Genomic DNA, 15,108 nt, shown 5'->3' with positions numbered 1-15,108 from the left:
AAAAATAAAAACAGAAAAACAAATTATAAAAAATTTACTATTTACAAAGCATATATTTTAAAAATTTTATAAAAGCAATAAAATCAAAATTAAGACAAAGTTAATGTGATGACTTTTGATTAGCTTAAACTGAGTTCTACTTACACCATGAATCTGGTTCTAAGTGCTATGACATAAGTTGTGCAGTTCAGCAAGCTTATACTAGGTGCAATGGTACAACTCAACTCTGCTACCACTTTTCTCTAGGCCAGGAATTTTCCAAATAGGCAAATCATGATGCATGATTTTAGACACTGCATGTATGGACCACCCCTAATTATAACTACTATAGCAAAATTGTATGAATTAGCATTTCATATTCATGACTTAAAAGGCCAAATTAAAGAAATCATGAATTCACTTAAAGTAAAAGAAAAATTTGAAGAAAATAGTATCAGTGAAAACTGTGCAACAATGACTAAAGGATTTATTTAAGTGAAAGTCAGAGTGAGAGTGAGTGAGAGAGAGAGAGAGAGAGAGAGAGAGAGATCTTTCATCTGCTGGTTCATTCCCCAAATGGCTGCAAAGCTAGTGATGTGTTAGGTCGAAGCCTGGAGCCTAACTCCATCCAATCTCCCTCATGGGTGGCAGGGACCCAAGTACTTAGGCCATCCTTTGTGCCTTCCGAGGCACATTAGCAGAGGGTTGAATCAGAAGCAGAGCAGCCAGAACATGAACCAGTGCTTATATGAGATGCAGCATTGTAGGCTGCAGCTTACCTGCTACACCACAACCCTGGCCCCAAACACTGTTCTTTTTAAATAGAACTGCAGCTTCTGTTATCAGTGGCATTCTTCACAAATTAGGTCAGCTTTCATACTTCTTATTTTAAGCCATTAAAATTTTAAACACAAATGCAACTGAAGGCACAGAAACCACGGAACAGTGTTTAAAGGTTATCCTTCAGTCACAAAATATGCCTTACTATGAAGTGGAGACAAACAAAAGAAAATTTCAAAACTCAAAAATCCTCAGATAATTTGTGACCCATTGTGAATTGGTCTATACATTTCAGTTTGAAAATCAATGAACTAAAGCTAAGCTAATAATCCGCAACATGGAAACATGAAAACAGTTGTTAATAGGTTGTTATTAATATGATGGCTATTGACATATATAGTCCTAAATCTTGGCCCAAAGTACTCTCATCTGCCTTATTCAGTTTATCTAGAATTATACAACATCAATTCTATGAGTTGAACAGCTCATCATAAAGGAAAAATAAAGGTCACAAAATAAAGTTATTCGACACAAACCTTTGATGATTTCATGACATTTTTCAGATGATTAACAGCCAAAAGTCTTACAGGAGCAAGTGGGTGATTCAGACTGAGCATCAAAGAGGTGTCTGAATCTGCTAAAAACTATAAGGCCCAAAAGAATCATCAAATGATTTCAGTTAATCTGAGCAGTCTATGAACAGAAACAAAAACCAGAGAAAACCACCCCTAGCTACCCCACATACTAGTAATAATCAAAAACCAAATTAGCAGAAACCAAAAAGAAAAGCAAAAATCTTTTTGTCTCTAGAACATGAGTTACCAACAATTTTGAAAAAAATCTGTAATGTTAACACCACGATATTCTTTATTACTTGTTGTGTAGGTTCAATTCAGTCAAATAATTCTATGAAGTAATTTTCTATTCTTTACATCTTTTTCCCAAGTGAAAAGCACCTATATTAACAGGGTACTAAACATAGAATACAGCTTATTCAAACTATGACAGTGACGCTCTAACTTGTGACAACTTAGATTCCTTTTATCAATCACAAATAAACTATCAAAGATTTGAAAATGCAGTATATCATTAAAGATGAAGGTCTAATTATGAAGGGAAAAATTAAAACCACCACATTTTTCTTCATAGTATCTGTTTTCAAAACTATAAGAATTCTTATGTAAATACTTAATTTCTAGTATAGATTTAGGGTTTAATTAGCAGAAAAATTTTAACACGATCATAAAAATAGAACCCACCTTCCTTTTTCTAACCAATAATTTAAATGGCGTATTTGCCTAGTGGGTACTATACTGGATAGTACAGACTAAGAGAGAGCTAAGGAACATTGGAAATCTGAAAGAGGCTATCTTTGGTGACTAATAATGAACAGTATCTATAAGATTCCCAAACAATAATTTTCCTAACGTAATTACCACATTCATAGTAATGTGAAAATTACTGTATTCCTCAGTTATTTAGTCTCAGCCTCAGAATTTTACTTCAGATGACAAGGTCAATCGAATAAAGTCTCACCTCACTGTGAAATTTTCCAAAGATGGGAGGAAAACTTTTGTAATACTTCAACTAACCACAAAATGTAACCTAACTGTCACAATTCTTCTGGAGAGCAACATACCTGATACTTTCCTCCACTGGTAGACAGAGAAATAAATTGGTGAAAAAGCTCTTGTTTCTTTGGATTTGTTATTTCCTTTAGGTGTTCCTCTAATACAACATCTAATGTTCTGGGATATCTGGAAAGAATAAAATTATTAGCCACATACACTATACACGTATAAAAGAGTAAAAATTTAAAAACTACTGAAATTGAGACTTACATTTTAACAAACAGTATACATAAACCCAAATGATATTGATCAAGTTACTGTAACTATTCCAATAACAAAAATACTCTAAAAAATTATGTTCTCCACAATGGCCATGGCAACAGCTATTTCCTCTTACATTTCAAGTATATTTCATGCCTATACTTGTCCCTTCCCAGAAAGGAAAAATAAGAATCATTACTGTATATATATTATTGTGTGTATATATATATATCCGCATATACATATATATGTATATATATATCCGCAAGTCAATCTAAAGTCAATTATATTGACTTGTGGATCATATCGGTATAGAATAGGAGGTAAATATTAAAGAAGAGCATACACACAAACACACACAAAACATACTTGCTTTCTAAAAGTCTGATGAGTGGAAGAAATTGCTCATTAAGCAGAGATACTTTATTAGGATCGATTTCTTCCTGTGAACTGTATGAAATATACTCTTCAAAAAGAAGGCTGCAAAAGAAAATATTAATATATATGAGAGTTATTATTTATAGTGTATCTTGTATTACTAGGTGCTTAAATTTTTTTTTTTTTTAAGTCAGAGCCACACAGAGAGAGGAGAGGCAGAGAGAGAGTCTTCCATCTGCTGGTCCACTCCCCAGTTGGCTGCGATGGCTGGAGCTGCGCTGATCTGAAACCAGGAGCTTCCTCCAGGTCACCCATGTGGGTGTAGGGGCCCAAGGAGTTGGGCCATCTTCCACTGCTTTCCCAGGCCATAGCAGAGAGCTGAATTGATAGTGGAGCAGCTGGGTCTCAAACTGGCACCCATATAGGATGCCGGCACCTTGGGCCAGGGCTTTAACCCACTGCGCCACAGCCCTGGCCCCAGGTGATTAATCTTCTAATGTTAGATCCCTACATGTACAGATTACAATATTTATTTTGTAAATAAGGGAACTGGGGTTTAAGAAGTCTTCTGATTTGTCTGAAGTCAAAAGAGAACAAAACCAAAACTGAGTATTTAGTGAGTCTTTTTATGCCCAAAAAATAGAGTAAGGTTTTAAACTTTAAATCTGAGACCAATGTTGTGGCATAGCAGGCTAAGCTGCCACCTGCAACACCGGCAACCTGTATGGGCACCAGTTCCAGACCCAGCTGCTCCACTTCTGATCCAGCAACCTGCTAATGGCCTGGGAAAGCAGCGGAAAATGACCCAAGTGCTTGGGCCTCTTTATCTTTGTGGGAGACACAGAAGAAGTTCCTGGCTCTCGCATGTCACAGCCCTGGCTTCTATCCACTGACAGAATCAGTGCATAGAAGACTTCTCTCTGCCTCTCACTCTAACTCTGCCTTTCAAATAAATAAAAAATAAATCTTAAGAAAAAAAAATCTCTAAATCCCTGTATGATTCCTGAGCCTAAGGTAGGATTTCACATGTATATTCTTGATTGACAAATTAACCTTGTGAACAAGGAGCATAAATGAATGATGAATACTAGTAGAAGTACCTGGCAAATCTTAGACCAAGACAAAACCACATCCAGGAAGCTTTATTTCTAGAACTTCAAACTTACATCTGATTGCAAGACCTAAATTCTTTTCACTGTATCAAGCTGCCTTTTTAATTAAGAAAAAGAAGAATGAACAATCTCTACAAAAAAGGACAGAATAACCTACTCTATGCCTCTCCTCAATAATCAGTTTGTAATTGATATTTCTGAACATTAACTATCATGTATTATTTCAGGCATCATGGTCTACTTATTAATAGAAAACTTTAAATAGTCAAAAACTGCATTGAGTTAAAACCCAACATTAGCTTAGCCACTAACTTTCCATTTTACCTATTAGCACTAAAGAGAAGCAAGAAAAATTACTTTTGATTTTTAAGCTGCCATATTTATTGGATTAAGTACCTATAATTAATGAAAGGATATAGAAAAAGATAGTCATTAAAGAGGAATACTAGGAAACTGATAACCAGTTACCAAGTTTATTGAGCCACAAAATTATAAATAAAACTACATCAAAAACAATGGCTTACCTGGCCAACAAATGGTCTAAGTTGTTGTTCAGTGATATTTTTGTCAGTATAGCTTCTAAATGTCTCTTATAGATTTGACCATCTGTCTCTTCAGTTTCTTCCCCTTAATTTACAATAAATTAAAATTGAGTTGAAAAAATTTCTTTTTTGCATACTCACACTATTAAATTTACTTACAGTAGAAAAATCTTTCTAGAATAATTTTAGAACATTTACACTGATATCCAGGTTTTTCTCTATTTTCAAAAGTGTATTCCACCAATTTAGTTGCCTATATTTTCTTTTCTTTTCTTTTTTCTTTCTTTTTTTTTTTTTTTGACAGGCAGAGTGCATAGTGAGAGAGAGAGACAGAGAGGAAGGTCTTCCTTTTACCGTTGGTTCACCCTGCAATGGCCACCACAGCTGGCGCGCTGCAGCCAGCACATCACGCTGATCCAAAGCCAGAGCCAGGTGCTTCTCCCAGTCTCCCATACGGGTACAGGGCCCAAGTACTTGGGCCATCCTCCACTGCACTCCTGGGCCACAGCAGAGAGCTGGCCTGGAAAAGGAGCAACCGGGACAGAATCTGGAGCCCCGACCGGGACTAGAACCCGGTGTGCTGGCGCCGCAAGGCGGAGGATTAGCCTAGTGAGCCGCGGCACCGGCTAGTTGCCTATATTTTCCAAAACTTTTCTGTAATACATTCACTTATCCTTTGCCTGAAATTTTCTGTGTTTTTAACAAGTATTATCATGTTTGTATTAGTAAAAAGCTCAGTCTTTCTCCAGGTCACATTACAGGTTGATAGAGAGGTTGGGCTGCAAACCTACATTCCAGTAAGCTATCTCTGAAAACAGGCTAAACTTCCATCTCATCACTGCCTTATGGAACCAAGAGTTGTTAACTTCCAGTCTAGATTTACTATAAATGTATGGCTCTGATATCAGATTTTATCTTCAAATACTGGGACCACATCACTGATCACAAAATTAGAATACATTTTCATTAATTTTAGTAATTTATATGAAATATATGCTTTGGTTATCCAATGTTAAATTATAATAAACTGGGACTGGTGCTGTGGTGCAGCAAGTTAAAGCCCTGGCCTGCAGTGCCAGCACCCCATATGGGCACCGGTTGGAGTCCCAGCTGCTCCACTTTTGATCCAGTTCCCTGCTAATGTGCCTAGGAAAGTAATGGAGGATGGCCCAAGTCCTTAAGCCCCTGCACCCACGTGGGAGACGTGGAAGAAGTTCCTGGCTCCTGGTTTCATATCAGCTCAGCTCCGGCTGCTACAGCCATTTGGGGGAGTGAACCAGTAGAAGACTTCCTTCTCTCTGTGTCGCTCCCTCTCTAATTCTTTCAAATAAATATTTTTAAAAAGTTATAATACATTGACATAATTCTAAAGATGTCTTTCTTGGTATTCTCCAAGTACACCAGGAACAAGAATTTATTCTCTTTCTGTAATTACTGAAGGGTGAAAACCAATAATGCAAACAACAGTTTTTTAATTAATTTTTGGTTTTACTTTGTAATTTGGATTTTTTATTTGACAGATAGAGTTAGACAGTGAGAAAGAGAGAGAGAGAGAGAGAGAGACAGAGAGAAAGGTCTTCCTTCTGTTGGTTTACCCCCTAAATGGCGTAATTTGGATTTTTATGTGTGAGATTTTCTTGGTCTTACTTTTTATCACTGTAAGAAAAAATTTTTGGCAGTTGGGTATTTATTGTTAAGTGAATCTCTAAAGTTCATTAAATACCTAAGTGAGAAAGAAAAGGTTTACTCAGTGATATATTTAAAAACAACTAAAGGGGCCATCATTATGGTGTAACACGATGCCAGCATCCCATATGGGTGTGAGAGTCCTGGTTGCTCCAGCTCCCCGGAAATGTGCCCGAGAAAGCAGTGGAAGATGGCCCAAGTGCTTGGGCCCCTACCACCCACACAGAAGACCTGGAAGAAGTTCCTGGCTTCAGCCTGACCCAGCCCCAGCTATAGCAGTCATTTGAGGGGTAAACCAGCAGATGGAAGATCTTTCTCTCTGTCTCTGCCTCTCTCTCTGTTAACTCTTTCAAGTAAATAAAATAAAGCCTTAAAAAAATTCAGTCTTATTTTATGTATAGACTGTTTAAAAACAGATTCAAAAAAAAAATCTAATTCTGAGACATCACTTAATCAACAGAATCTTTCAACTGTTTCCCTACCTCAAATGCTTCTCACTAAAGATAGACAAGTTAAATAAACAATTTGACAGAAGAAATTTAAAATATTTGAAGCTGGATATGATGCCTATTTTAAGTATATTAAATCTTAGAAATTTTCTAAATATAAAAATGTAAAACCACATACCTGTAACATGATGAATGATGGAAACAACCAGATGCGGAAGCATGTAACGCAGAAGAGAATTGACATCGTAGGTTTCAGAAATCTCATGAAGTATTGTAATGAGATTGGGAACATTACACAAGTGAGGAAATGGCCTTTGAAGAAGCAAGTACAGATGGCATTGACTTTACTAGTTAGTCAACAAATGGCAATATAACTAAAAATAGTACCATCACTTATCCTACAAAAAAAATTACTCCAAATAATTTCATTCGCCTCTAACTAGCATCATTTCTCAATTCAATTGTACATACTTTTTCCCAAGGCTCTCTGGCTTCTGTCTTTGTAGGAGCACTATCAAGCAACCTAATCCATCCTTGATCAAAGAAGGAATCTTGGTCAATGTCTTGATGATCTGTGACGCCAATGAATTAACAAAGGTATCTTCCATTGTCACTTTCACACAAATCTGACATATTATCATGTATGTTGCAGCTCTGTAATCTGGCAAAGATGATTTCAATCCCTGAATATTTTTTAAAATACAAGGAAGAATGATAAAGTATATGTTTTTATTTTACTCTCCTTAAACATTACTTTAACCTGACAAATCAGAATGTTGGAAATTAAGATACTGATTCAGTGTTAACCCCTTTTCCTGAGTGTACCTAGAGATGAGACATGTCTTTTAAATGACAGAGAGAGGGATCTCAGAAAGCCTCCCAACTCAAATATCCAGTACACACGCTAGCAAGAACCAGTAAGCTCTTCTTGTATGTGCAATGGAAAATTCAATCAGATTACTACACTAACAGAAGTAAAAATGGCAAGAGATTTGTTATGCCTTTAAAGAGATTGTTTACTCTGTTCTCTTTCCAGTGAAGTAAAGTGACTGCCAAGAAAATAGATCTGGGAAATAGTGGCATTACCAAATAACCAATATTTATCCTTAGAATACTTATTAAGGTCTCACTCTGATTTTAAAAAAAAAATTCCATTTTTTTTATCCAGAGATTAAATTCCATTAGCCATCTGAAATAAACTGTCAGTTTAAAAGTATCTATATCTAAATGAAAATTTTTCACACATTAGCAGGGCCAACCTTTTGGATATAAGGAAAAAGTTTGGCGACTATGTTGTCTGATACATCCTCAGCAGTCACTAGAGCAGATACAATAGTAGAAGCATAAAAAGCCAGGAGCACCCTCAACTGAGCTGAGCTTCCCGGAAGTTCAGCAAAAACCTGGAACAAGAAACACAAACAAAACACATTTAAGAGTGAAAGATCCGTTGGAGGAAAGTACAAAAATATTTATAGCTCACCTGATCTATTTCAGGTTTTGACTATTTTTTACTCCATGCAACACTGAATAAGCAAACACTGTGACAAGAATGAACTACCTAACAATCTTCCTGATGTTTTCAGATGGTCTCTGTTTAAATAGTCAATGTAACTAGAATTTAGCAAAGAATAGACTCATTTATTTTTGTAGAAAAACACCTTTGGTAAGACTGATTCACAAATGCACATATCCCCACCCAAACAGTAGATCATTTAACAGAGAAACTTCATTCAGACAAGGCAATATTCTCATGGAATTATACATTTATGAAACAAAGGACTTCTCACCTTCACAGATTTTGTCACGAGACTACAAATAAAATCCATGAATCCAAGATCTTTATAGCAGTGGGTAATCAAAGTTCCTTTAGCTAAAGGCACTCCAGATTGCTGTTGACAGAACAAACTATTAAGGATAGTCACCAGCTGGTCATTATTTTAGAGCATCTATCCTAGTAGCGTCTTTATGCTGCTGCAGTTCATAAATATCATCTCTTCTTATAACTGGTGGTGGTACCGAGATTAACACATAAAATTATGCAGCCTTTACAAAGTCAAAACACAGGCCCGTGGCACGGCTCACTTGGCTAATCCTCCACCTGCGGCACCGGCACCCCGGGTTCCAGTCCCGGTTGGGGCACCAGATTCTGTCCCGGTTGCTCCTCTTCCAGTCCAGCTCTCTGCTTTGGCCCGGGAGGGCAGTGGAGGATGGCCCAAGTGCTTGGGCCCTGCACCCATATGGGAGACCAGGAGGAAGCACCTGGCTCCTGGCTTTGGATCGGTGTAACGCACCAGCCACAGCGGCCATTTGGGGGGTGAACCAACAGAAAAGGAAGACCTTTCTCTCTCTCTCTCACTGTCTAACTCTGCCTGTCAAAAAAAAAAAAAGACGGACTCAGCAATGAGAAGTACTCAGTGAAAAATACCATGTGTTCCATTTTGATTTGTATCTAAGTTTGGTAATCCTTCTGGGTGGATTTGGTTTTTCAGCCAACATGTTATGAGCCTTATTAATGTTTCACAATAATGCCAATAACAGAAACAGACTAGGAATGTGATCAATTTATGCTGCTATTCTCAGCACGTAACACTGTACACAGTATGTATTAGGAACTTAAAAAAACTGAATAGATCAATGACAGAAAAATTTTAATAGGTAAGGGGCATTTGGATACCCAGAATACTGTAAGTGTCTGAAGAGCAGAAAGATGTACATGTAGTCCAGGTGAAAAATGATCTTCACACTATAAGCAGAGTGAGTGTTGGGAAGAGCAGTTTAGTTGGCAGCTTTATGATCGGTTGGTTTTCTCGAATATTCTTTAGTTCAAGGGCTTTATATCCAGATTTTTCAATTCTCTTTCCAATTCAAAATACCCCATTCTTTTTCTCTTACTCATTCTGGTCATTGACTTCACTACCATCATCACTTATCAAGCTAACTCTTTGAACAGTCTCATGAGTTGCTAGTCTATTTTTGTCACCTTCTACCCTCCTCCCAGTTTATATTACCATGCTCAGCATGCAGGAATGTTCTAGTCTACAACATACATCTACCATACTGTCTGTTGCATAGTGCTAACAGGAAGTCACTTCATTTTACTTTAATAGTGCATTATCCAATTTTATCCAGTCCTTTCCTTTTAGGCAATCAGCCTTTTATTTCTTGTAAATTAATTCCTATCATCTTCTTTACATCTTTAATAATTTCTGGAAGACCTTCAAGTCATCCTTATCCTTTAAATTTCTTAAGAATTTTCTGCCTTTCATCACGACCATTTTTTTTATCCAAAATTTAAAATGCCAAACAGCATGGCATCATGGGAAATCACAGGCTTTAGCATCAGACCAGGATTCAAATTCCAACTCGGCCACTTATCGTTACATTAACTTCAGCAAGGAACTTCAGTTTCTAAGCCTGTGCTCATCTGTAAAAATGACATTTTATGAGAATCCAAGATAATATACTATAAATCCCCTAGTCTGATACCAAGCACTAAATAAGAGTAAATATTATTCATATTAGTTTTGCTTGAAAGTTAAGAAATAAAAATGATGGAGATAATAGTTGGACTAGCCCCAGGAACACTATAACTTTATTTTTTCCAAATTATATCTCCTAATCGAGATTTGTAACGATCACAGAAATGTCATTCAATAATCATACCTTAACTGGCAGCAACCAGAACCATTTGTGTTTTGGATTATTAATTTTCAGAAGCTGTATAACTCGAACAAATATTCTTGTCTCATGATATGGCAAAACACAAGCAATGAGGCTATCTTGATTATAAAGATGGACATGGAACCTAGGAAAAAAGCAAACAATTCAAACTGACATGAAGCTTATGTAAGCATGTATTTCCTTTCATGTCCAAATTGTGTAACAATGAGCATAAACTACCTAAAATAATTATCAAAGAAGTAACCACGTAACTACTAGCAACATAATGAGTACTTAAATAAGCCTCCTATTTTGTATTTAAATTCCCCTCAATATTGTTCTGCCAAATTTTATATAGTATTTTGGAATATTCAATATCAAAATATCCCATTCACTGTCTCCATCTCTTTTCTTAACCATTCTATTTCACATTAAAGTAAGTATGGGACCATTGCAGTCAAACCAACTGAAAAGCAATTGTTCAACAGGGCAGCAAAGCCTCTCTCCAGGTTTCAAATCACGTTCCACAACTTTCCTAATTACCATTCTTCTGAAATTCAAAAGACCAATTAAAAAGAAAATCTTATTAATATCTTTCAATAAAAAATTATCAAATTATAACTATATATAATTTGTCCATGAAAATCACAAAATCTTCTTTCATTTCCTCCACCCTAATGATGTGAATAAATTAACTCCATCAGACACAATAATCCTTCCCAGTCTTCAAGATTTTTCTCAAATGCCTCATTTTCCAAGATGCTTTTCTTCATTCTCCCAGGCAAGTAATCCCTCTTCCATATGAAGTCTCTGAATCCTTTATATGTACTTTTCTTAGTGTTCCATATCACTCTGCCTATTAGTCTCACACATGACTTTGGTACTAGCCAAGACATTACTTTTTTTTTAAGATTTATTTTGTGTATTTGAAAGGCAGAGTTATGGAGAGGGAGGTAGAGAGAGAGAGAGAGAGACAGACATACAGAAACACACACACAACACAGAGGAGTAAGGTCTTCCACCCACTGGTTCACTCCCAAGATGGCCTCAACAGCCAGGGCTGGACCAGGCCAAAGTCAAGAGCCAGGAGACAGGATCTTCTTTCTTCCAGGTCTCCCACACGGACGACAGGAGTCCAAGCATTTGGGCCATCCTCAACTGCTTTCTCGGGCTCATTAGCAGGGAGTTTGCATTGGAAGTGGAACAGCTGGGACTTGAACCAGTATCCAAATAGGATACTGGCACCGCAGGAGGTGGCTTAACCAGCTAGTCCACAGCATCTGCCCCAACATCACATTTTTTATAATGCTTTCAACAACTCCACAAAAAGCCACACCCCCAAATTTTGTATAAACCTTTATTACAGTATTTGTTTCAAAACAATAACCAAGGACAAACTACTTAGCTATATAGAGAATTTAAAGTTTGCTTAATAAACAAGTCACACAAACAAATATGTGAAAAATAAAATGCAATTACAGTAATGATCTAGAAATATCTAGGGGAAATTAAATGCTAAGATAGAGGGAAACTTTATAAGCCTTTGAAAACTCTCCTCTGATGAGTCTAATGTGATAATCAGAAGACGCAAGTAAAATGTTTTCTCAGTGACTCCCTTGTTTCCTGAAAGGAAGTCACTATATTCCCATGTTTCCAATGAATGAAATGGAACTCCTTCTATCTTTAAAGCATATATATTGGGAGAATAAACAAAAATACATAAGCTGTGACATGATGTCAACAAGTGAGAAAATAAGCTGAGTAAACTCACCGAGACTATTTCCAAAGCAGATCAAAGATTAGATCCTAGAAACAAACTTCAGTTGTATCCAAGCTCTGCCACTTACTAGCTGCATCTCAGGAAACCTAATCTCTCAAAACCAAATCACAGGGCTGGCATTGTGGCATAGCGGGTAAAGCTGCCACCTGCAGTGCCAACATCCCCTATGGATGCCAGTTTGAGTGCCAGCACAATTCCAATCCAGCTCCCTACTAATGTGGCTGGGAAAGCAGCAGAAGATGGCCCAAGTCTTTGGGTCCCTGTAGCCACATGGGAGACTATGAAGAAGCTCCTGGTTCCTGGCTTTGGATTGGCCCAGCTCCTGCCACTGAGGCCTTTTGGGGAGTGACTCAGTGGATAGAAGATCTCTCTCTCCCTCTCCCTCTATCTCTCTCACCTCTCTCCCTGCCTCAGCCTCTCTGTAACTCTGCCTTTCAAATAAAGAAATCTTAAAAAAAAAAAAAAACAACAACAACACCAAATTGCTCAAATTGTTTTTGATTTCTCTATGCAAATGTGAGGATCAAGTGAAGTAATGCTTGGAAAGGGCTTGCCACAAGGCTTGGCATATAAATGTCCAATACACATCAGCTCTATCTGGCTTTCTTAAGTTACAGATTTCAGAGCATACAGTCATCCTCTTCCCAAACTATTGCTGTTACTCTGACAACTACAAAGTTTACTATCCTTTGCCCCAGGTGTACAAGGCTAACCTGTAGTGGCAAAGTGACATGGGCCCTCTAGAACTATGAGGTTACACTATTCACTCCAAGTTTTCAGCAGTTTTGCTTTCCACTGTTAAGAACAATATGTTTAACAGTAGAAAAGCATGCCTTTTCACACAATAGACATTGCATTCATCTCTTAATACATCTAACTTCTTAACTTTATATTTTATTTTAATTATTTGATAGGTAGAGTTACAGACAGTGAGAGGGAGAGACGGAGAAAAAGATCTTCCATCCGCTGGTTCACTCCCCAAACGGTGGTGATGGCTGGAGCTGCACTGATCCGAAGCCAAGAGCCAGGAGCTTCCTCCAGGTTTCCCACGCAGGTGCAGGGGTTCAGGAACTTGGGCCATCTTCTACTGCTTTTCCAGGCCACAGCAGAGAGCTAGATCAGAAGGGGAGCAGCCGGGACTAGAACCAGCGACCATATGGGATGCCGGCGCTGCAGGCAGAGGATTAACCTCCTGTGCCACAGCGCCGGCCCCATAATTCCTTAAGTTTAAATGTGTTCTCAATGATTTAACCTTTTAAAAAATGCAAAGTAGTTAGCCAGGGCTGGCGCTGTGGCACAGCAGGTAAAGTCGCAGCCTGCAGCACTGGCATCCCATATGGGTGCTGGTTCAAGTGCCAGGCTGCTTCACTTCTGATCCAGCTCTCTGCTATGGCCAGGGAAAGCAAGAGAAGATGGCCCAAGTGCTTGGGCCCCTGCACCCACTTGGGAGACCCAGAAGAAGCTCCTGGCTTCAGATTGGCCCAGCTCTGGCCATTGTGGCCATCTGGGGACTGACCCATTGGATGGAAGACCTCTCTCTCTCTCTCTGCCTCTGTCTCTCAAATAAGTAAATAAATCTTTAAAAAACAAAGTAGTTAGTCAACCATTATTTTTTAAATCTCATTAGTTACCTGTGAATCAACCACTCCAGACACTTCTGTGCTGGCTTAAGCAGGAAGTAAGGAGACAAATGAATAAGGAATGATGAAATGTTTTCGTCCAGCTGTCTGTTCACGGCTTTGGTCTGAACGCTGCGCTCCAAGGTTTTTGCTAGCTGGCTGAATAATGGTGCTTCAAACTGCTCAAAGGAAGGATCAATGCCAAGCAGCTCTTCTAGGCCAGTGCACCCTAGGGAAAGGGCAGTTGTTTAACAAGCAAATTCATTACACTAAGCCTCTGAACTTTCTAGCATGCATTATGTGCAATACGGTGCCAAACACAGACTTCTAGGTTTCAACATAAAGAACAGAAAGTTTTTCAGGGCAGGAGCCATTCCTTTCATTACCATTACTACCTGATATCCCCTACAACAGGAGGCCAGCCTCTTGAGGAGTCTGCGCAACTCCAGCCACTATCACGACCCCCTTTAAGCTGTTCTTCCGGTTTGCTATTAACTGACCTGCCTACCCATATTTCTTTGAAATTAAGATACCACTTCCTACCTATCTCTAGCACTTGATTGGTATTCTCTTTTCCCTTACAACAAAAATGAATCTTAAAAAAAACCTGCTAAAAATGAGGACAGGGTTGAAAGAGAAAACACGAAAACACAACATCCAGAGAACGGCGTTTCAGAGTTCTTCTAAAAGCTCACCAAGGGCAAAGGCGGTGTCTCTGTCGATGGTGGCCGCTTCCCTGGGGTCAAACAACAAGGAGGCAACTTCATCTCTAGATAAAAGACTGGGATCGCTTTGAGGAAGGGCGAGCCGTTGGAGCTGCTGGGCTAAGGACGTCATCTTTCAAGCCGGCAGATTTCTGAAAACACAAACTAAGAAACACAACGACGGTAAGAGGCGGCCACCGGAGTATAAGGCGGCTGAACTGCAACCAATAAACGCTCCCTTTGCATTCGGCGGGGTGGCAGACACAAGCCGCGGGGCCCCGGGAAGCAAACCACCACCCCAACAGCCTGGACAACTATTAACCGTGCCCGCGGCAGCAACTCCGACTCCGCAGATACCCAGAAAACTGGCGGACGACCTACCTTCTCGCGGCTTAACGCACTGGCCAGGACTCACACTAAGTAGCTCTTCGCTCCTCCTTAGCCGGAGTTCGGAATTTGGGCAGCACTTGGACGTCAGCAACTCTTCACAGTACCTTCCACATGGTACACCAGCACCCAGCCCTTCCCCGGAAACCTAAGTACATGCCGCAGAGGAGCTTCCGGTCTCAGGCACTACGGCAAGAGAA

At 38.8% G+C, this 15,108-nt stretch overlaps 1 protein-coding gene across 3 annotated transcripts in view; it reads right to left on the bottom strand.

Annotated features, from left to right (window-relative positions):
* Positions 1-15,108, bottom strand: part of HEATR1 (HEAT repeat containing 1) — a 57,054-nt gene extending 41,946 nt beyond the window's left edge. For all 3 annotated transcript variants that reach the window (XR_016219033.1, XR_016219032.1, XM_002717318.6), the window contains exons 1-12: positions 14,903-15,108; positions 14,513-14,686; positions 13,830-14,046; positions 10,422-10,563; positions 8,546-8,647; positions 8,018-8,158; positions 7,230-7,441; positions 6,937-7,070; positions 4,606-4,708; positions 2,961-3,071; positions 2,399-2,516; positions 1,296-1,403 (exon numbers count right to left, since the gene is read on the bottom strand). Coding sequence is in view for 1 of the 3 variants with exons in the window: in XM_002717318.6 (XP_002717364.3) it covers positions 1,296-1,403; positions 2,399-2,516; positions 2,961-3,071; positions 4,606-4,708; positions 6,937-7,070; positions 7,230-7,441; positions 8,018-8,158; positions 8,546-8,647; positions 10,422-10,563; positions 13,830-14,046; positions 14,513-14,654 (1,530 nt within the window). In the remaining 2 variants the exon portion in view is untranslated. The remainder of the gene's footprint in view (positions 1-1,295; positions 1,404-2,398; positions 2,517-2,960; positions 3,072-4,605; positions 4,709-6,936; positions 7,071-7,229; positions 7,442-8,017; positions 8,159-8,545; positions 8,648-10,421; positions 10,564-13,829; positions 14,047-14,512; positions 14,687-14,902) is intronic.

The sequence above is a fragment of the Oryctolagus cuniculus genome, chromosome 13, assembly GCF_051225735.1.
Source record: "Oryctolagus cuniculus isolate XC-2025 breed Fujian yellow rabbit chromosome 13, ASM5122573v1, whole genome shotgun sequence".
Taxonomy (NCBI): Eukaryota; Metazoa; Chordata; class Mammalia; order Lagomorpha; family Leporidae; genus Oryctolagus; species Oryctolagus cuniculus.
Note: the sequence above shows the minus strand (reverse complement) of the source record. Positions and strands in the feature narration are given on the sequence as shown.